At 40.7% G+C, this 21,775-nt stretch overlaps 2 protein-coding genes across 2 annotated transcripts in view; both read right to left on the minus strand.

Annotated features, from left to right (window-relative positions):
* Positions 1–1,804: 1,804 nt before the first annotated feature.
* Positions 1,805–13,060, minus strand: vps4a (vacuolar protein sorting 4 homolog A). Its single transcript, XM_031730357.2, has 11 exons — positions 12,697–13,060; positions 10,926–11,037; positions 10,697–10,841; positions 10,542–10,603; positions 10,253–10,372; positions 9,984–10,140; positions 9,228–9,376; positions 8,190–8,271; positions 5,568–5,787; positions 4,840–4,980; positions 1,805–4,284 (listed from the first exon to the last, which is right to left on the minus strand). Exons 1-11 carry the CDS (start codon positions 12,715–12,717, stop codon positions 4,183–4,185), a joined length of 1,311 nt encoding a protein of 436 aa, XP_031586217.1. The 5' UTR covers positions 12,718–13,060; the 3' UTR covers positions 1,805–4,182.
* A 931-nt stretch (positions 13,061–13,991) lies between these two features.
* The window catches only part of sntb2 (syntrophin, beta 2), a 33,280-nt gene continuing 25,496 nt past the window's right edge, over positions 13,992–21,775 (minus strand). Inside the window, exons 6-7 of the mRNA XM_031730356.2 lie at positions 19,251–19,441; positions 13,992–17,841 (exon numbers count right to left, since the gene is read on the minus strand). Coding sequence (XP_031586216.1) covers positions 17,749–17,841; positions 19,251–19,441 — 284 coding nt within the window. The 3' untranslated portion in view covers positions 13,992–17,748. The remainder of the gene's footprint in view (positions 17,842–19,250; positions 19,442–21,775) is intronic.

Consider the following 21,775-nt stretch of genomic DNA (forward strand, 5'->3'; position numbering starts at 1 on the left):
TACCCCATGTAAGCTGCTTTGTGCTGTTACATACTTGGTGCCATTTTACATTATACATCAATCACTTAAGCTGTGGAATAAATTGTAAAGCTAGTCAAATAGCATTTCCACTTATATGAATTATAGTTGGACTATACTGACAAGGAAGATATGGTTAGCTAGCTAGCTGTAATTTAGCTGTGATACAGGACTCTGGTGATGGTTGGATGGTAACAGTGGCTGATAAAGTCAAAAATGGACTGCTAAGTTACCTGATCAACCCTGAGTCCCACCAAGGAAAACAGTGGGCTGGAGACCACCGCACAACCGTACACAGTGAACTTGCAACTATTTCAAAGGTTGCTTCAAAGATGGCGACCAAGACGGTAACCAATCGCAGTCAGTCGCGTCTTCAAAGCAACTTCATACATCAAGATGGCAATAAAACATCAATAATAAACTGCAGCAAACTGGTGAAAATGGTGAATCATCTACATACACAGATTCCATAGGTTGCTTCCCACAAGGCAATCCATGCGAACACTGCAATCAAAAGTGGTTATCCAGAGGTTCCTAGTCTTGTGAAAAAATTCTGCACTATTTTTAATCTAGTGTGACTGAGCCATTAAGACAGTGTTTTGCTTCATGAAATTTGTCAGTGCATATGATGTTTGTTGTATGGAGCTGATTAGGACTGGACTTCATTTCCAAGCTACTTTTAGCTAATGAGGTGGTTGCTCTAGGTCAGGGGTGTCAAACTCAAATACACAGTGGGCCAAAATTCAAAACTGGAACAAAGTCGCGGGCCAACATTAATATTTATTGAAAAAAAATCTTCCTCCAGATATAAGAATGAATCTTTTCTTATGGACTCAAACAAGTTTTGCTGAAAAACTGAATATGGAACAAGCAAAGCTTAATACTAAACAATATATATATTAGCTGTATAATACCAGTAGGCCAGCATTAATAGTAATTTGGTATGGCTTCGCGGGCCAAATGTAATTAGGCTGCGGGCCAAATTTGGCCCGCGGGCCAGAGTTTGACACCTATGCTCTAGGTCTTTCCAGTCTTGTGATTATAGCGTGACATTTGCTGTATAGACGTGAGATTGATGTAAATGTAAAAGGAAAGAGTTTTTATCAGAATCTTGAAGATTTTCCGTAGAAGGATCAGCTTAAATGCCTGCAGTAAATGAACAGTGGCCTCAAAGTTGACTCTGTGTAAATTTAAATAAAATCAGAAAGCTGACTGCTCGACGTCTTGTATTTTTTTGTTTCATCATGCTGCAAATTCTTTGAAATGTGTGACAGGATGGGGCTGCAGGCAGATCCGTTAAGAACCTGTTTGCAACTCCTTCCAGCAGTCTAACCCATGTCACAAAGCTCGGATCACTTCAAACTGGTTCAATCAACATGATGATGAGTTCACTGTAGTCAAATGCCCTCCACAGTCACAAGATCTCAATTCAATACAGCAAACAGGAGATTTGCATCAAGAATGCAGTGTGATGCTGTCATTTCAATATGGGCCTAAATCTCTGAAGAAAGCAAAAGGTGATCCAACCCAGTACACGGAGAGTGTACCTAATAAAGTGTCTGGTGAGTGTATATTGTTGACCGTTTTGTTTGCGTAGTCTTTTAATTGTGGTGAACTCCTCTCAGGCTTCACTTTGACAGATTCAGTTTCTAAATATTTGAGATCTCCGGTTTTGTGGAAACTCTTATTGGTGTGCACTTAATTGTGTGATGGTGGTGGAAGTATTCAATTCCAAATACGTGAAATGCATAAGCATAATAAAACATGTCAAAGCAGCAGTAATGTCTTTTTTTCCATTTGAAATTTCAGTTTTTATTTATTCAGGTTAAATTAGTAGTAATGATAACATGGCCAGCGTCAGGTTAAATCCCCATACAGGGACGTTAATAACTGAGCTTCCCTGAACAACAGGTACCTCCACAAACACGCAGCAATTCTACTGTAGCTTCCAGAAGTCCATTAGTGAGTCCACCAGGCACGCCTGCAATCCTGCCGTATTGGCAGGAGGTCAGAGTCTGTGCAGAACAGCTTTCCTTAAACTCCCTGCTGAAAGTAGGACAACAGCAATGAAACGTTCAGCAGCATCGCCCCTGGAGGAGAACTCTGTACATTTGCCTCCAATAAAGGGGGGGGGGTCAGGCCTCTCACTGGTGCTCCATCATGAATCACAGAAAATTAACACTTAAAGAATAAACATACTGTAGCTGGATTAGTTACACATCACACGTGACCAGTAATTTATATAAATAATGTTCCATAACATTGATTGACCATGAATGCAGGGCAAAACAAAGATGTGCTTGACTGGTTCTCAATCCACTAACGTGTGAATATTAGTGGATTAACTGCAGTCGGTGTTAATTAGCTTGTGCTGTTAAACCAAGTGAGGGAGGTTAGTTTCCTTAAAGTGCCACAGACCCGATGTCCTTAATTTTCATATGTTTAATGAAACACAGTTTATTTTCCACTGCAGTTTGTGGCATTTTTATCCCACTCATGCGTCAGCTATTCTTAATTGTGAATATTTTCAATGAAGAGTGGAAAATACCCAGAACAAGAACTCAAACATCAAAAACAGAACATCCATAAAAGAAGGACGTCACAGTTTAAATAAGACTACGTGCATTCTGGGAAATGTAGTGAAAAAACCAACAGGCTTCCTGGGTAAAAGGACGCTTTCTCCCACACGTAACGGCCTCCTAAACATGAAGTGAAAGTGTGATTGATTGCCCCACAGTAGCTGTTTTAGTTTGAAAACTCCAGAACAAGCCTCACTGACCACAGTCGAAAAAAAGGAAGCCAATGGCAAAGATCCAAAAACTGCATTACCTTTAATGGCCACTTGAGCCACGTTCTAAATGCACCACCAGTATGGCCAGTTACAGAAAACAAGCTTTGGTTTCTACAGCAGGTGAAGTTTTTTTTATTCATCTGATTGGATTTTAACTTACGGGTGCTGCTGCTGTGACTCCAAAAACACCACAAACGTTTAGCAGCTAATACTCGGGCTTCAATATGTGAAGACTAAAGCCAATGAATTACATCACCGTGGCCATGTCCATCATTTATATACAGTCCATGCTCCAGAAAAGCTACCAATCCCACCAACTGCTGCTTCAAAGCAGGAATTGTTGATGCGTCATCCATCAGTTTATTCGCTTCGAAAAGAAAAAAAAGAAAAAAAAAAAATTAGAGTCATTCATCATCACTTGGGCTTTCTCAAAAATCTATTTTTAAGTATTCATTGCTTTTTTGTTTATGTTGATTAAATGCTGTGTTAATGAATGGCTTTTCAATGACAATCATCCATCTCCCAGAGTGTACATCCTTTTCAACATAAGAGACATTCAAGTTACAGAAGACAAAGAAAAGCAGGAAATACTGATCTTTTTCACATCTGATTTAAATTATCATTCTTTGTATTTTCAGATTGAGGAACTGCTGCATTTGGCTCCCAGTCAAGCACATCTCTGGTAATATAAATGCTTCACTCAGACTGTTGTGAGCACGGAGCTACAGGCCTCATCCAGACACGCTCACTTGGTTTAACTGCATTAAATATCAAAATAACATTTAGACAGAAACATTAAACACAAACAAGTTTAATAAAAACAAATGCATTCACACTTCCGCATGCCTGGCAGAACAACTGATATCTTCTTTTCGCTTCTTCTTCACTGTCCTTCATGGTGATACCAAAGGGAGTTGCATGACGGCAGCAGAACGTACGGCCCTTCGGTCGGAGACGAGACAGGCTCACAGGGGGACAAACTTTATGCCTTTCCTCACATCAAATGCGGCGCAGATGAACAGTTCTTGTAGTGAATATGCTGTAACGGAGCACAGTCTGTAAAGGGTGGGAAAAACGTGGAGGCGACAGGGAGTGGGGAAGTCTACAGTCCAGCTACCAAATCACACTGAGATTTTCTACTTCTGCATTTGGTCAATGTCCTCCAGGGATTCAAACATCCAGGCCTGGACGAGACACAAAGATGCAGACTGACGCCATGTTATAAATCCAGGAGAGGCAGTGAACCAAGTGCTCAGCTGAAGATGAAAGCCTACAGGATGGTGCAGAGGAGAGGGGTGGAGTGTTGGTACTGGGAGCAGTCTGACCCTTCTGCTGGACTCGGGGGTGGAGCAGGAGACGCGGTGCTCTGTCTCTCAGCCCTCCATCCCAAAGTCCTCTGTGAACTTCTTGACTTTAAGAAGGTCTTCGGTGTTAACTGTGGGGCGGGTGGTGGACAGAGAGCGCAGCATGTCCGACTGCAAAGTAGGGACACGGACACACACACACACACACAGTTCATTATTATTATTTCATTACTGTTATACTGCATATTTGAATTCTGTATGTCACTGTGAGGTCCTTTCAATCCAAGTTGAAACAGAAGCTTTCTTTATGCAGAAAAACTGTCCAACATATCCTTTATCCCTGCTCTGCACACAGCCTAATCATGTCAGCCTCACCTCTCCAACTTTGTCTCCAAACCGCTCAATGAGCAGTCCTTATGATATTACTCATTAATAGTAATATTACTCATTAATAATCCCAATGAAAATCTTAGTATCTTCATCTCCACCACCTCAGCCTCCTGTCTTTTTGTCAATGCCATCATCTTGAAGCCAAACATCACAGGAGGTCTTATCTTATAAACCTTCCTTCAGCAGTTTTACATATATAATGAATCTGGCTGATAATCTATGTCATTGTTGTTCATTGGCGGTGGAAAGGAAGAGGGTAATATGTCACAGTTTAAAAGAAAATCAAAGCTGCTGTTAGTGAAACAACAGATTTTCCTTCACGTTCCTGCATCTTACCATGCAGACTATGGGCTCCAATAGCTTATCACTAGGCACGTCCATCCAGGTCATCTCTATGGCCCCAGGATCGCCAGGGGAACATGGCGTCAACAGGTCATCCACCATCACCTGGTTGTTGCTTCGGGATGGACCGCGGACCTGCAGGAGTAAGGGGGGAAAAAAAGCTCCTGTGCAGCACCGGTTAATCACACCAAACACTGCAGCCTCCACGTGAAGGCTTCACCGAACCCCACTGAGTCTATCTTTGAGCTATCTTTGAGACATTAGTAACTCAATCTCAACTACATACTAAACACAATAACTTAATTAAATTCGTGTTAAACTGGTTACTTTGCAGTATTCTGATAACGTTTACAGTAACAGAGTCTGTTAGATTGCTGCAGGCCTGAGTGATGATGCTCTTTAATAGTAGTATACTGTCTAGTAGCTGAGAAGCAGCCCTGATTCCTCATTCCTCAACATCTGCTTACATACCATGGACAGATTTGACTAAAACCTGAGAGTCAGCAGGAGCACAGGACAGCTGATCACAGCTCCTGGAGCTCAGAGGCTTGGTCTTTTACAAACAAGCTTAAAACAGCTAATTTTTAACAGAGGATGAACTGAACTTTAATCAAGACTTATAAGACCTTATAAGTCCAGATAGGGTAACAGGGCCCCTTTCAATAGTTCATTTATATCACAAAAATCCAAGATTGAAGATTTCACAGGTTTCTTTCTTTTACCTTTTTGAAATGTGTGGCAGACTGGACCTTCCTAACGGGCTGCATGAGAGCATCCCGGACGATGATGCTGATGTCGGCACCAGAGTAGCCTTCTGTTTTGCGGGCGAGCTGCCGCAGGTCGGCCTCGCTCAGGCTGTGCGGCGTGTTGCCCAGATGGAGGCGAAACATTTGAGCCCGAGCCGGCTCCTCTGGCAGAGGGATGTAGATACGCTTCTCAAATCTGACGCACAACAAAAATAACAAGCCGGTCTTACGGACACTCCTCAACACGTCCATGAACACACGTACACATAAACAGCACACAAGAAAAGGTATAACAAAGCAAAGCCTAGCTCTGAAATCAACTCGTTACTATTTAAGTTTAGAGGAAGTGAAGCAGGAGCTGGATACTGGGTTCACTGGCTGTAGATTGACCGCTTTTCCTTATTTCTGCCATAAATCCCGCTCCACTGGTTGATGCTTATATTAAACACGACCAAAGTTTTAAATAATCAGCTCAGTCTATGTAGCTCAGACTTCAGGCTGCTCTAACAGAATTAGTTTTAGACATTTTTTATATGCTTGGCTCGATATGATATGATCAAGAATGGATATCCCTAATAAGGTCTCAGGCATGCAAATAGCAGCCAGTCAGATGAATAATAACCAAAGTTGGCTTAAAATGTGGGTAGCCTTATAGAGACAGGGGCTGCTCCAAGGGGAGTATATTGAGCTCTGAATCCTACAAAGCTCGTTTAGTGGAGTCCAAGAGCCGCATCTCTGATTTGTTTAATAATTCTATAATACACTTTGTATTACATATGCTTCTAACTGGGTATACATTTAAGATTATGCTTCCACAAGACACTGAGTGAATTACAAGTTTAAGATGTTATTAATCAGCTGTGGATTTCAGTGCCACTTCTTACAGGAGCTGTCTTCTTTTTGCATTCCCAGCACTATTCACCAACAATGCAAGCCTGTACACATGTGACAGGAAAGCTGATAGCTGCTGGGAACTCTTTAACTCTATTTCCCAAGAGGAGGCAGGATGATTTTTATACTGCCTGCCCTGCTCAGTGAGGTGAGACCTGTCGATCAGAGCGATCTTTCACTCTGTTCAGTAACAATTACAGAAGGAACTACCTCCTTTTTGAAGCCACATCCTTCTCATTTCAAGTGAAACTTTTCTTTTTCCACATTTTAATTTAACATTGAAATTCAGCTTTTGTGCTTAAATGGAGGCAAAGTGTAGCTGCTGATGAACGTGTTGTTGGGTACTGCTGGTCTCTCCAAGTCCTGTTTAGTTGTGATTCTGTGGCCATCTAAATAAGTTGAACTATTCCCCCAGCAGCTTGTGTTTGTAATGTGCCCATGGTAACATAACATGATGAGCCTCAGCCAACGTCTTCTAACAGATCACACACAGTGCACTGTTTCCAAAGCACAGACTTTTTTCATAATTGTCCATCCAGCCGAAGTAACGTGCTCTTATTTTGAAAATTCAGTTGCTGTTAAAGAGCAAGCTCTGGCCCTTCCTGTTTTCCCTGTGGGTAGGTCTCCTGAAATCTTTTCTTCATTTAGACTTTATATAATTACCTCATGGAGGTTGGTCTCTACTCTTTGCTGGATGTTCTGTAGGGGCTTTTCTTTACTATAGAAAAGATCCTGTCATCACCCATGTCTGTGGTTTTCCAGGTCTTTCCATGTGCTTCCATGTGTGTTTTTCTCAGTATGTACAAAATAGTTATCCACTCACGATCTTAATAATATCCATACTATATTCTTTTTTTGCAGACTACTTCTGTATTAACAGCCACAGCACACTTGAAATCACTTCCTGACCAAAGTAATAGCCTGAATATTGATATGCCAGCCAACTTTGTCAAAGTGTTAAAGTACAGATGCAACACTTCAGTGGTCAATACAATACGATGGGTTAACCCCTCAACTTAGAAATCAATGTTTGCACTTGAAGCTTTAAGCATTTAGCAGTAACCCAAGTATATATTGATACAAAGGTAAAAAGACAAAAATCATGCCACTGTCCAAAAATATCTGGAGCCAACATTAAATTCTAAACGTCATAGAGAACAACTCATAAGAAGTTTGGACAATGTTTTACATGGTCAGCATTCAAAATGAGAGCTGGAGCTCAGGTGTGTATCCACACAAATGTTTTGTTAACAGCTTAGTAGTTTAAAGGAGGAGAAAAAACGACTTCAGACTGTGACATCATGGTCAGCAGTCAAAAAGCAGTATGAATCTTAACATTAACATGTGTTTAGACAAACAGATTAGAAAATCACTTTTTGAAATATTCCCGAAATGCAGGAGGATTTACTAGTAATTTAGATTTCAGATTCATCCTAAAACAACAACACTTCAAGCCCTGTGGTTTCTCGATTTGGTTTCAAACTAACAGCATCAGAATCTACCCGGGTTCAAAGGTTTGTGTTTTCTTAACACACAAGAATTAGATGTAACATGACAGAATTACCATTGTGATGAATAATAACAGTGCAGCTACAGTGAAAGTAAATTTTTATGGAATAAAAAGCCCCACAGAATATAAACAAAACACACACACACACACACACACACACACACACACACACACATCTAATTGAGACGACCTCTGACCTTCTGCGGATGGCGGCGTCCAGCACCCAGGGGATGTTGGTGGCTCCGAGCACCAGAATGCCATCGTTGTTGTTTCCGACACCTACAAAAGCAGAGCGTCAATCTACACAAGCACTTCTTTTGAAACTCTGGAAAACTCTCTTCACTGATTGTAGCAGGAATAATGGTCAGTGTAATTTGTTTATACAATATAAACAATGATGAGCTAGTGATGCCACACAATAATGCCACCAGCTCTTTGTAGCTCTTTACACAAACAGTGAATGTGCACTTTTACTGTCAAATATTTGAAAATACAGGGTTGGATACCTTTTCTCCATTTTTTCGAGCTAGCCACCCTAAACAGTCCTTAAAGGAGTAAATCTCACATCTTAAAATGTTTTGGGCATTTATTTTAAAACACTGTCTAAATTAATTTCAGTGACGACCATGACATAAAACTGCATGTATAGAATCAGCAGTCAAATATGACAAATCTCTGCAGATCCACAATAACATTTTAGAAGTTTTTATCCCCCCTGGAGGTTATATTTTCCCCACAGTTCATGCTTCTTTCAGTGCCATGTCTCTCTTATAATTTCTCTACTGCTGTTTACAAAGCTGATGTTTAAAAGGATTTTTCACATATGATGGTTACCAGTTCTGCCACCACATACACTTACATCCAGAAAATCACCAAACATTTGTGTTTTTTAGAAGTTCCTCTTGTGGTTCAGAGCAGGCACAGTGAAGTTCTGTGGTTCTGTATGGTTCTATGAACTCTGAAAAGGCTGCTGTAGTCTTAATGTCCTTTATTTCAATCCATCATGGTGATGTGATCCAGGTTCCACAAAGTGTTAACAAGATTCGCACATTCAGTCTGACACAGATGTGAGGCTGAGAAAAGCCCCTCTTTGCTCACAACATCAATCTGACTTGAGACACTGCAGACGCCATGTTTTTTAAATGGCTGTGGCTCAAGTTTCATATTTCAACAATATTATTTAATACTCCATATTCTTCACACTTCATATATCCGATAGCACTCGTGTGACTCACCCTGCATCTGGACCAGAAACTCTGTCTTGATGCGGCGGGCAGCCTCGCTTTCGTTCTCGTTCCTCGAGCCGCACAGAGAGTCCACCTCGTCGATGAAGATGATTGAAGGTTTGTGCTGGCGAGCTAGATCAAACAGGTTTTTCACCAGCCTGAGACAGACGAGCAGAGACGGAGTAAATATGTCTGAGGGATAGCCATATTAGACCATTAGTTTTTTATTACTAAGAAATCTATTTAGTCTTTGAAGTAACAAATGTTGTAATTATTGCTCATCACCTTTATGCAATTTAAGATGAGAGCTTTAAAGATTAAAATTCCAAAATACTCAGTTATCTCAGTTATTTCTACTTGCTAAATCACATATCAATCTGTTTATTAAAAAGATACTTACGAAACTGTTTCAGTTCAGGTTTCTACTCTGGTACAGTTGCATATTTATGGAGCTGTTTAATTGATATTCTGCTAGGATAAGAAAACAGCCGTCCTTAAGGCTGTGAGGAACTTTAGAAGCATTTCTGATATTTCCTTTTTACCTCGCTTAAACAAATCTCTAGGACTGCTGTCTTTCAAGTGTACAATACTAAAAATTAGAAACACTCCTGACTCAGAGTAATGCTGAAAAACTAGTTCATCCATTTTCCCTCTCCAATATTGTACGGCCTTTACCTGATAATTTATAGCACGTTGAGATGAGACTTGTTGGGAATTGGCTCTATGTAAATTACACTGAATTGAAATGATGCATTGAAAACATACTTCTCACTCTCTCCCAGCCACTTTGACATGAGGTCTGAGGAGGAGACAGAGAAGAAGGTGGAGTTGTTGGCCTCGGTGGCCACCGCCTTGGCCAGGTATGACTTCCCTGTTCCTGGAGGACCGAAGAGCAGGATGCCTCTCCATGGGGTCCGTTTGCCTGAGAAACAAAAAGACCCAGAAGAAAAGTTTGTCTTTAAAGTAGTGTTGATATCAGTGTATGACTGCTTACTGGGTTTAAACAGAATGAAGAAACTTGAGACCTACAGTACCTGTGAAAAGGTGAGGAAATTTGATGGGCAGGATGACTGCTTCCTTCAAAGCTTCCTTAGCTCCTTCCAGCCCAGCAACATCATTCCACCTCACATTGGGTTTCTCCATTACAATAGCACCTACACACACAAAAAACAGTAATGATGACACACCTACTGGGATGCAATTAATAGACAAGGCTGGATGATTATGACAAAACCAAAGAAAATTATAAGAAATAATATCATAAATAAATATTTTTTACAGAGCTCCACATGATGGGGTTAAATCCCCCCCAAAGCCACTCACCCATAAGCTGCTCCTGCAGTTTTTTCTTCTCAGGGTTTTCACCCTCACTGTCACTGTCACTCCTAGAACACGGAACATAAAAATCCAATAAAGCCCAAAATGTTTTTTACATTTAAACATACAAAAAAAAGAAAAAAGAAAAAAGGACATCATACTTGTCATTGCTCTGTGCTTCTTTGACAGGCTTCTTGCCCTGTTTGTCTTTATTCTTCAGATAGTCCTTCAGTTTCTCTGCTCTGTCCAGGTACTGCATACATTTTGCTCGTATACTCTCCTTCGCCTTGTCGCTGTGGGCCTCATCTGGAGTAAGAGAAGATGTTCCCATTAGCAAGGTGTATGCAAAACACAAACTACCTCAGCTACCCATCAAGATAAGATACTTACATTTGATGGCATGTAGGAAATATTCCACAGCATGCTGGTACAGACGCAAAGCCTCCTCATAATTCTTCGCCTTGTCCTCCTCTGTGGCTTTAGTGACAAGATCAATGGCTTTCTGCAGCAGATGCAGAGATATAACGTTAAACAATGGAGTCAAAAACAGGCAATAAACACATGTCATCCTTATGTCACTCAAAACCAAAGCTTCAGCCAGCAGATTACAGAACTGGGTTGGAATCACAGGAACCGCTCTCAAATGGTTTCACTTGTCTGAATATGAATTCTGAAGTATGTCTTCATCTGTGGATTCCCCCAGGGCTCAATCATCTCAACAGTTTTGTTTTCACTGTGTATATTATACCTGGGGCATCTGCTTAATAGCTTTAAATGCACCTGCTATCAATGATATGCACACAATACACAGCTGTACCTTGAATGCTTCACTGCCATTATTAACTTTAAAAGATTTCTTTCATCTCAGTCCTGACAAAACCAAGGCTCTTGTGTTCGGCCCTGACAGATTCACTGAGGAAGTCAGCCATTACGCTAGCCTGCTCGCTGATAATATCAAATCATCTGCTAAGAACCTTAGTATTATTTGTTATTATCTAATATATTTGAATCTCACATTTCAAAGCTCACCCAGCCTTCTTTCATTAAAGAAACATTGCAAAAATGAAACCTTTTTTGTCAACCAATTATCCAGAACCTTTAGTACACACTGTAACTGTCTCCCACTTATTTTTGCATCTCTTCACTGGCTTCCAGTGAAATTCAAAATTTTATTAATAGCATAAAGTCCTACATGGCCAAGCTGTTGCATACACCTCCTAAACTCTGGAACAGCATTTCTCATTCATTCAGGTCAGCTGAACCTGTGGTTTGTTTTATAGGATTACTGAGAGCTTTATACAATTTACTTTAAAAAAGAAACGAAAAGCAAAACAATCTTTCTCCTATTATTTGTGGCTATAGTTTTACATCTGATGTATGTATAAAAGTTGCGTGTATATATTGCGATGAATGCAAGACCATGTGTTTCTGTGTCTGTGTGCTGGAACATATTCACCGGTCTTTAATGTGTGGTTTTATTCAAACTGTGAAACATTTTGTAGCTCTATTTATTTAAAAGTGATAAACAAATAAAATTTGTTATTATTATTAAAACAAAGAACAGGCTATTCCTTAAGACAAATATTCACTGTGCTGCTTCTAAAGCCAGTCGTCAGACTAAAATAGTCCCCCCCAAACAGCAACGCTTTGTTTTCTGTCCTGTTAACTGAGCGAGCAGGGCCACGCAGGCCGGCTAACGGTGACAGCAGATACCGTTAGAAACATCCTCCAGGCGAGGCACAGCCAGCAGTACCCGCACTAAAGCCTATTGTTTCTATAATATGTAATCTAGACGACATAGTTATTGTAACACCAAACCGAGACAATCTTACCATCAGCTGTTTTGTTAGCAGTTTAGCTTGCTTTACATCCAGCCACCTTAGGTTTAAGAGCTAACCGTTATTTTGTATGTAGGTAGCCGACAGGCTGGAAACTGTTTTGAATCAGAAGCTTTCTTTAATCGTTCAGTGGAAAAAAATAAATTATCTACCAAATGGCTCGAAGAGTTTTCGTAGCTTCCAGAAAATCGTTCCGCACGCAATCCAGTGTCTTCAGAGTTGTAAAAAAAACCCCGCTTTTTGCTCCAATTATATAAAAATCAGAGGCTAGCTCTGTGACCAAATTGAAGCGGGCTAACGTTAGCCAGCTAACAACAACCTACCTGTAATGTTGACGTTGTCATTTCATCTCACTTTAATGTGACACGCGCAGATTTCTGTCCCCTGTTCCTCCCCAAAGGTGGACACCTGAAGAAGTGATGTCTTTACCAGCCCTGTTCTGTAGGAGGGCTGCACGCTCCTGTCATGACAAAACAAAACAGTGGCTAATGCGGCGGCTAGCAAAGATGACAGCTCGACCCAACAAGACGTCAACCAACAGGGGAGCTCATACGTGACAGCTTCCGGCGAAGACCTCCAAAGAGCCGTGGCGTAAAAAAAATAATCAGAAAACATGTAGTCACCACATGAATTATTAATAATACACCAAGGATATTATATTCTCAGAATTACATTTATATATAAATGTAATATTTTTCTGAGACTATAGAGACCATTTAACTTGGAAAACAACTTCCGGTTTTGTAGCTAAACTAACACACTTGACAAACTTCAGGGACCTTCGCAGATGTTCAATGGCCTGCAACTACTGCCACCTAGCGGCCACAAGCCTGTCATTAAAGGCAGGAGTAGCTGGAGAAACACTGCACTCATGTGAAATCAAGTATTTGGCAACGTTGTAGAGTACCCAACTGAACCATGCAAGAAAAAATTATGGTATAGTTTTTTGTGTGTGTGCGCGTTTTAATCTGTACATATATTGTGACTGCATTATATAAACCCAGTACACAGCAATAGAAAATTGGGATTTTTTTTTCGTTGGATTTTTGAATGTTCACCCACACTCTGATGGATGCATCAGGGGCAACTTGGGCTTCAGTGTCTTACCCAAAGATGCTTTTCAGCAAGCAGCCTGGAGGAGTCAGGAATCGATGCACCGGCCTTCCAATTGATTTTCCACGTGATCCACAGTCATCCCTGACAGATGCACCAAATTATGACCCAACCAAAAATCTTCCTGATGCCTTTTCTCCACAAACACGTTGAAAGACCTATGGGTACTTCTTTGAGCAGCAATTTTGAAAAATTATAAATAACATATTATAAATAATAAATAAATGATGAAAGACCTTTATTGAAAAAGGTACTAAAAGTAATCAGTAACTGTCCAAAAGTCCAGCCAGTCAATGTAATAGTGCCATTCAGACTGACCTGCCACTAATATCTGGATGTCTAGTCAAAGTTCACTATAATGGAAACAAAAAAAATGTTTATAGCGTATTTAGTATTAAAAAGGTTCCATTATCATAAACACAAAGATGCTCTGGTTCATCTGACTGAGCTGTGGGCCACACATCACACAGAAAACCACTGAAAACACTGAAAAACAACACCTGGGTTTCTGTAACTTACAACAGTTTTATTGGTAGGTATGTACATTTGAGATTACTACATTGTTATCATACATTGTATACCGTCTCTTGGAAGGAAACCTAAAATACTTTGCATATGACAGGTTGTCGCAGCAGCACTTTATCCTCGCGACTTTTCAGTTTCATGATTGTGTTGGACGCAAGCTGCCACAGATAATACCTTTGGTTCCAAAAACCCCTTCTTTGAAGCGTTGCATAGACAGAACAGCCACAATTTGAGAACAAAGAGAGGAAGGAGATAAAAGGTGTACATTCACAGGTTTAAAAGGGGTTTGACAGGTTAGTGCATCGAGCTCAGAGAGGAACAGGACGGCCTCGTAGCTTCTTAAACTTCACATAATCAGATCAGGTTAGAGCAGTTAGAATGACAAGAAAGCAAAAGTGTGGTGTAAAAGTGTATCCCTTTCACTACTGCTTCAAATGTTGCAGAAACTGACTTCGTGCCAGGCTGAGCGTAGCTCAAACTGTGACGTTTTAAGGGAAGCAAAGCTTACTTCTGCTTTAATACAGCCAACATTAACTGTAGCTTGAAAAGACTTAAATCGCTAAACAGGAAGTGAGTGTACTGTGATGAATTTTCACATTCATTAAAAAAAAAAAAGCATCACAAGGACACGATGTCCCAAATGGGACAGAGGTCATTCAGGCGGGTGACTGTGCTCCGTATCAGAGAACCGGGGTTATCTTGTTTTCCTATGTTGCAGTCAGTGCGCACAATGGCACATTGTGTTCTTTTGGACCTCAGACAGAGGCTCTACTGAAGGGCAACATTAGCTACATGTACCATGAATAAGCTGACAGTGATTAAAATGTGTTTATTACAGTCACGTTGAACTCATTAACCAGCCAACGCAGGCAAAATGAACTGAAGGGGGAAGGATGGTCAACTTGCATCTATTGGGGAAAAAAAAAAAAAAAAAAAAATCTGGTTCAGTCAGTTAAATATCACGTGCATCACATTGTCTCTGTCAGCACACTGACTACATGAACACCAACACTGCTGCGAGTGACCAATACGACTTACAAGCTCTCATCATTTCTCAACATTTAACACAATTTTAGCACATCGGAGGGGTAAACAAGAATGAATGGCTGGCATTCTATTTCCCTGTGCTAACTTTGCATTATAATCACTATTGTTGATGTTAAAGGGAACACCTGCTGCTCTTTTCCAACTCGATATTTTTATTCTGGGACTCCACAAGAGTAGCTCTGCTTGATTTACAGTTAAAAAAAAAAAAGATAATTTATCTACTAGACCCTCAGATGAGCCTTGATCTGCTTTAAATGGGTGATTTTAGCCACAGGCCCTTAAAGACACCACCAGGCTTTCAGTAAAGGCTAACTTTATTCTGATTGGTTGATTTCTGAAAGCTTGCTGAGGGGGTAGCTTAAGTTTGAGAATCATAACTCTCAATCAAATCTAATCTGGAAAAAAAAGAGTGGGGAGGACAAACATCTGCAGCAGGTTATAGCAGAAGGTTTCTGTTAGGTGCATATCAAACTTATTATTAATTCACGCTTGTAAACTAGAACATAGAGCCTTTTACATGTTTACAATATACTCTTTTCTTAACCCTGCATCCTGTGTTTTTTTGTTTTTGTTTCTTGAACTCAACCCATGAGTGAGTGAAAATGAAATTTAAATGTGGTCACCACATGTGCACCTGGCTGCTTAACACGAAGTCTGTCAGTCTGTTAAACTGGAAATATCGAAATGACGTTTGTCGGCTTTGTTGGTCTTTGGCAGCAGAAATCACATTATTTGCTAAATGAAGAAACTGTTTTTTACAGAATGAGTCATTAAGCTGGCTGATTATTTCGAGCAAACAAGGAAGCTGAGGAAGGATTGACACTTTCTATTCTTGGACCCATCATTTCCTCTGTGCTCATTAACTTGACCAAACAGAGTGCAGTGCTTTTAGTTTAATAATAATCTGACTTTAAGGCATAAAATTAAAGATTTTCACATAATTTGGCTGAGACTTCAAACTGCTCTCTGCTTTAGGTTCAAATTGGGATCACAGGTTTACAAGACTTTCAATATTTCCTAAACTGAGGTGACTATAAAAATGAGGTAATTCCAGCTGATTGCATACAAGATTTTCAATAAGCTACATGGGCTTTCATATGTAGCTGGCTTCTAGGTGCTGCCCTTTGTCAGGCTGCCAGGATTGGACTTATAAGAAGAAAGTTTGATTTATGGGGAGGAGAGCCTTAAAGAGACAGGAGATAAAACGTCCGATTGGCTGAAATAAGAGGGCAGAGTAGTAGTAACTCTAAACTGACTGCTAAAGGAAAAATAAAGAGCTGGAAGCGAGCAAAACAAGTCCACCAAATATGAGAGATTTTTTTAAACTTCTGTTGAGGTTTAATATTTTTCACTTTAGGTGCTTAAAATGAGCAAAATTTCACTGTAGAACTTGTTGGGTAAACTCAGCCATTCATGGTACTCCAGAGGACCACTGATCTTTGAACATTCAATCACCCAGAAATAAGATATTACAACTTTCCTGAATCTGCTTTTTGTTTGTGTTTTAGGAGGTGAGGCAGTTTTAACATTCACTGTCAGCTCACTGTCATGTGACGCTCCTGTTAAAAAGTATTTGACCACACAAATGCTGATGTGGGCATGGCAACCAGAGAGGTGTAATCACAAGCGAAGCAGAATGAGATGAGACGATGTGGTAGTGTAGGTGTCTGGGTCGTGGGTGGGGGAGGTAACGCACGGTCATGTCATATATCATCGTCTAATACAGAGTCCAACATCTGGAAGTCATGCTTTCAGGAGATACACACTAAAAAATAGTAACATTGTTTACACTATAAGAGTAATACTATTGCTTGTGCATGTCCGAAGCGTAAAATTCTCTTATTGTGTGAATTAAAAAAGGGGAACACTATAAAGAGTGTCTCTGACTACAAGTAACAAGGCACAGTTGGCGATCCTGATTACAACAGTAGTTTGGGATAATGTGCTAAAAGTATGAGGCACACTATCAAGCCAACGGCAGCGTGCAGCAAGGAAAAACGCACTCATCCGCAGAGATCTTCTTTCACGTGCACGACCTCCGCTCGGGTAACTGCATCGCGACTCTAAAGCAGCGTCTGCTTCTCACAAAGACAAACACACGCGCGTTAAAAAGAGCCCAAAGTACAACGGAAGGCTGTCGTGGAATGATAGGCAGAGTAAAAACTGGGAGCGTTTACCAATCTGTGCTCGGTCAGTTAAAAAAAAGCCTTCCATTTCTTCGATGCACTTCACTAACACGTTGCTTAGAGCGCACAGGTGCTGCAATCTCATAAGCACATCGGCTGCATCAACATCTCATCGGATATTTATAATGAAATATATTTAAAAAGAAAAAACCCCCACAATCACGTGGAATGTTATGAGATTGTTAACTGCTATATATACTTTTTGTTTTGCGTGAAAACAGTCTCCTTTCACCTCGTGACTTAAAACAAAGTGCCCCTTCCTTGTACCTCGCCTTGCAACGCAGCTGACCACAAGGGGCCGAGGAGAAGCTGGAAGAGAAGGCACATTTTTGAGACAATCAGACAAAGCACCTCCTTGGGTTAAAGTTCCCCCTGCAGCACCACGTCAGGCCTGACTTCAGCTGTGAGCGGACAAGTTGGAAAAACGAACAAGATATTAAAAATAAATGAAAACGAGAAAGAAAAAAGAATCCTCTCATCCACGCTGCCAGCATTTAGCGGGCTTCACGTCAGAAGACCCATGCGAGTGAGTTTGGCCGACAGGAAGGAGTGCAGGACGAACACCACCGGCTTTGGACCTGAGTGGAGATCAAACACCTGGAGGGTGGAAGGAGGGAGGAAGTTAGAGAAAGGACAGGAGGATGAAGGAGAACAAAAGAAAAATTCAACATATCCAACAAGATATCCAAGATATTCCCTTATTCAAATGTAGATTATTGTTTTATTTGTTCCTCAACACTTATATGGAAAGTGGAGAATATTCCAGCTTTAATGAAATGGGCTGAATAGAAACAGTTTTCCAGTTAAAAACATACATTTTAGTATTTTAGTGTATAACACAATACAGAAATATCTGTATTCCTGGTCTACAGATCTCTGACAGGTTGCATTTTACCTTCATTTTATTTCATATTATTAGATTTTACTGATCTTTATTTGCACTTTGACTTTCCTTCTGTGGATGGAAATGTAATTTCTTAATCTAAGGAAAATAGTCCACAATAAATAAATAAATATAATTGTAATCACAATATGTTACAGCTCTTGTAACCGGTGACAGTATCTCAAAGAGTCTGGCGTCATAATACAATTAAAAAACAGAATTAACGGCACGCTATCCACTCGCCCTACTGCATACTGTGTGGCACAGCTGGAACAGCTGAGTGGTGGAGGTTCTTTAGGCATACTAGCTCTCTCAGGCTAGTCGGTAGACGGAAAACTAACATCTGCACGTGAGCTTCTGGTCATTTTGACTGTTGTTTAATGTACTGTAATGTAAATTACTGTCTGTAATGCGCAGGTAAGTGAGGTTTTACATCTTTATGATAAATGAACTGTAATTATGCATGTACCATTAGCTTCAGTTTGCCTTCTTGTTGAAATTCTTTTCTCTTTTTTCCCCCTTAAATGAAAAAACTCAACATGATTTTGGCTGGTTTAGCATTTCAACACGCAGACAGTAAAAAAACATTGATGGAGATTCTGGAAGCCAGTCCTACAGCTGCATTCTACCCGAAGGCCACCAGATGGCGATAGCAGGGGCTGCAAACAGACTTTCAATCCTATTGAAATCTACAGGAAAACAGCAATCTGTCCCGACCTCTGTGAACACTTTGCTGAGGACTTTATGGACTCAGTCATGTGTTTTGGGTCATTAAAAAAACAAAAACAACACCTATTAAATTCAGTTATTTAAATATTGGTCAAACATCAGCTAATCACTTGTGATAGACAAGTTGTTGGTTGGACCCGCCCGCCTTGTCACATTCAGCTTGTTTAAATCAAAACAGCAGAAATGTTGAGGATTCAGAGCAGACTTCAGAAACTAACCGGAGACATCATGGCAGCTACGACCATCTCTTATACATACACACACTGTGTTTCAGCATGACGCAAAAGTTCTAATAAAGCTGAGATTTAGGAATATTTTTGACATTCTTAGGTTTAAAAAGATTTTCCACTCACAATGCATTCATAAACTGACAAGTAGCTTTACTATAATTTACCATTTCTCCCTCTGGACCTCCGAAGTCAAGGTAAAGGTTGCGTATTCCATCGTCAGCAGACATTTTAAGCTTCTCGTAGGGGTATCTGTACAGCACGGCCCCCCCGCTCGGGTCGGCTGGCTCCCTCGTCACAGTGAAGCCTTTTTCATAGTGTAGAGTCAGCCTAACTTCCTGTCTGTTCAATGTGCAACCTAGCAGAGAGGGCGACAGGGGAAAGAGCTCAAGAAAAACTAGTGCACAGGTGAGTCACAGGGAGAAATGTGAGAGTGCCGATGTGCGGAGGCTGGTTCTGGAAAACATGGGGCTGAAACTAAAATGATTTTCATTCTATTTTTAGTTTACCAGTTTCTCAATTATGTGACGTTTTTGAAAACTAAACAGTTCTATGTTCAAATTAATTTTTTTCATTAAACCTTTCAAAACACAAATCAAACAATCAAATGTAGTAAAATATTTAAGGAAAATACAAAGTGATAAACAACTGAAATTGATTTGTTTACACATAAATGAACGTCAAGCTTTTGTATCAAACAGAGTATGAATTCAGACTTATTATTGTAACAAATTCACTCTTACAATAACAGTGCTGATTAACAGTTGCAGTCCAAAGACAAGTGTGTGTTTTATATAAAAATCCAGGCTGCCTGCCGCAGCGTGACTGTGAGGTCATCTGATCCGAAAGCATTTCCATGTGCATTACTGTAACCTGAATGGCCCAAATGTTCCTGTACAACTGTGTGTTTGTGTAGCAGCGGGACAGGGAAGGAGAATAGGGAAAAAAAAGGCTGAGGCTTTCCAGTGCTGTTCCGGCAGCCAACTATTGTTCTGCACAGAGTGGAAACATTCCCCTTTGCTGCCTCCCATTTCTGCCTTTCCTACACAGAGCTGCTCTTTCTGAGCGGTGGCACAATGTTGTGAGCCAGCTGCTGTCAGAAGCTTCCTGTCACAGTCCAAAGTACACAGGCCTATAGACAGGAAATATTTTATCTCTTTATTCTATTGCTCTTCTACAAGTGGCACAGACGGTTTAGTTCACTGACTAATATTTCTCGATTTCCACTTAACATTTACTTGGAAGGAGGCAAAGGTGAACCCACATCCTCTAGTTCAAGGTCTGCTTACAACACGCCTCTGCTAACATGTGTGTACTAACACACCAACACAGTGCACACACACATCGAAACACGTACACATGCCACAGGGACGTAATCCACTGTGTGGTGCTTTTGAAGGTGTTTGCACAGCATAATAAAGTGTCTCCTGTGGGCATAAAACCATCAACCTATTGTAAACTTGGAATAAGATACACTGTCAGATTTACACACACATCGGACACTTGAGTAGATGCTCTTTTGTTTTAACCTCCTAGGACCTGGCGCCCACATATGGGGACATCACATTTTGGGTTGTCTAGATAAGCGGTCCCCAACCACCAGGCCACGGACCTGTCCGTGAGCTGTTTGGTACCGGGCCGCGAGAGTTGAGGCTCGGGTGTGAAATTTATGGTTTTCAGGGTTTTTAATCGTTATTTTTTTATCGTTAACTCTGTTTCCCTGGGTCTTTTCCCGTGTGTAATGAATAAATCTTCCTTTTTCTGGTACCGGTACTGGTTTTATTTTGTTGTATTTATCCGCGACACCTTAAAGGCCGGTCAGTGAAAATATGGTCGGACATAAACCGGTCCGTGGAGCAAAAAAGGTTGGGGACCGCTGTTCTAGACCACACTACTAAGTTTTGCTCTTTCAAATGAGCCATATTGCTCAAAGGGGTGCAATTGTTTGTTTCTCATTTTGTTTTTGTACTCAGGAAAAATGCTGCTGTGTTCAGACACCAAATAAAGAGTTTTGCACATCAATACTCAATTTTGACTTTATAGTATTCTAATGAACACTATAAAGTCAAAATAGCAAAGGGAAATTAAAAATGCATGCCATGAAAGAGTTCGGGTTTTAGGGGGTTAAGAACTCAGAGATTTTGGTCCATATTGACTTGACACCATCACAATAGCATGACATGTGGAGGTCTCGCTATGTCACTTATAGAGGTAATCCTGAGTACAGTGAACTCACTGTCTGTTCAGGAAACCAATTTGAGATGATTTGAGCTTTGTGACATGGAGCATTATTAACAAATGTCGGTAGGCTGTGGCGTTCAAACAATGCTCAGTTGAAACTCAGAGGCCCAAAGCGTGCCAAGGAAGTATCCCCCACACCGTTTCACCCCCACCAGCCTGATATGTTGATACAAGCCAGGATGGATCCATGCGTTCATGTTGTTAACACCAAATTCTGACCCTACCATCTGAATTTTGCAGCAGAAATCGAGGTTCATCAGACCAGGTGGCGGTTTTTCAGGCTTCCATTGTCCAGTTTTGGTGAGCTCATGAGAGTTATAGCCTCAGCTTCCTGTTCTTATGGGACCCGGGTGCCACTCCTGAGTGGGTTGTGTGGGAAAATTCCAGTTGATCAGCAGTTTCTCTCCCCCTTCTCCATTCTGATGCTCAGTTTGAACTTGAGCAGGTCTTG

This window comes from Oreochromis aureus, linkage group 7, assembly GCF_013358895.1.
Source record: "Oreochromis aureus strain Israel breed Guangdong linkage group 7, ZZ_aureus, whole genome shotgun sequence".
NCBI lineage: Eukaryota > Metazoa > Chordata > Actinopteri > Cichliformes > Cichlidae > Oreochromis > Oreochromis aureus.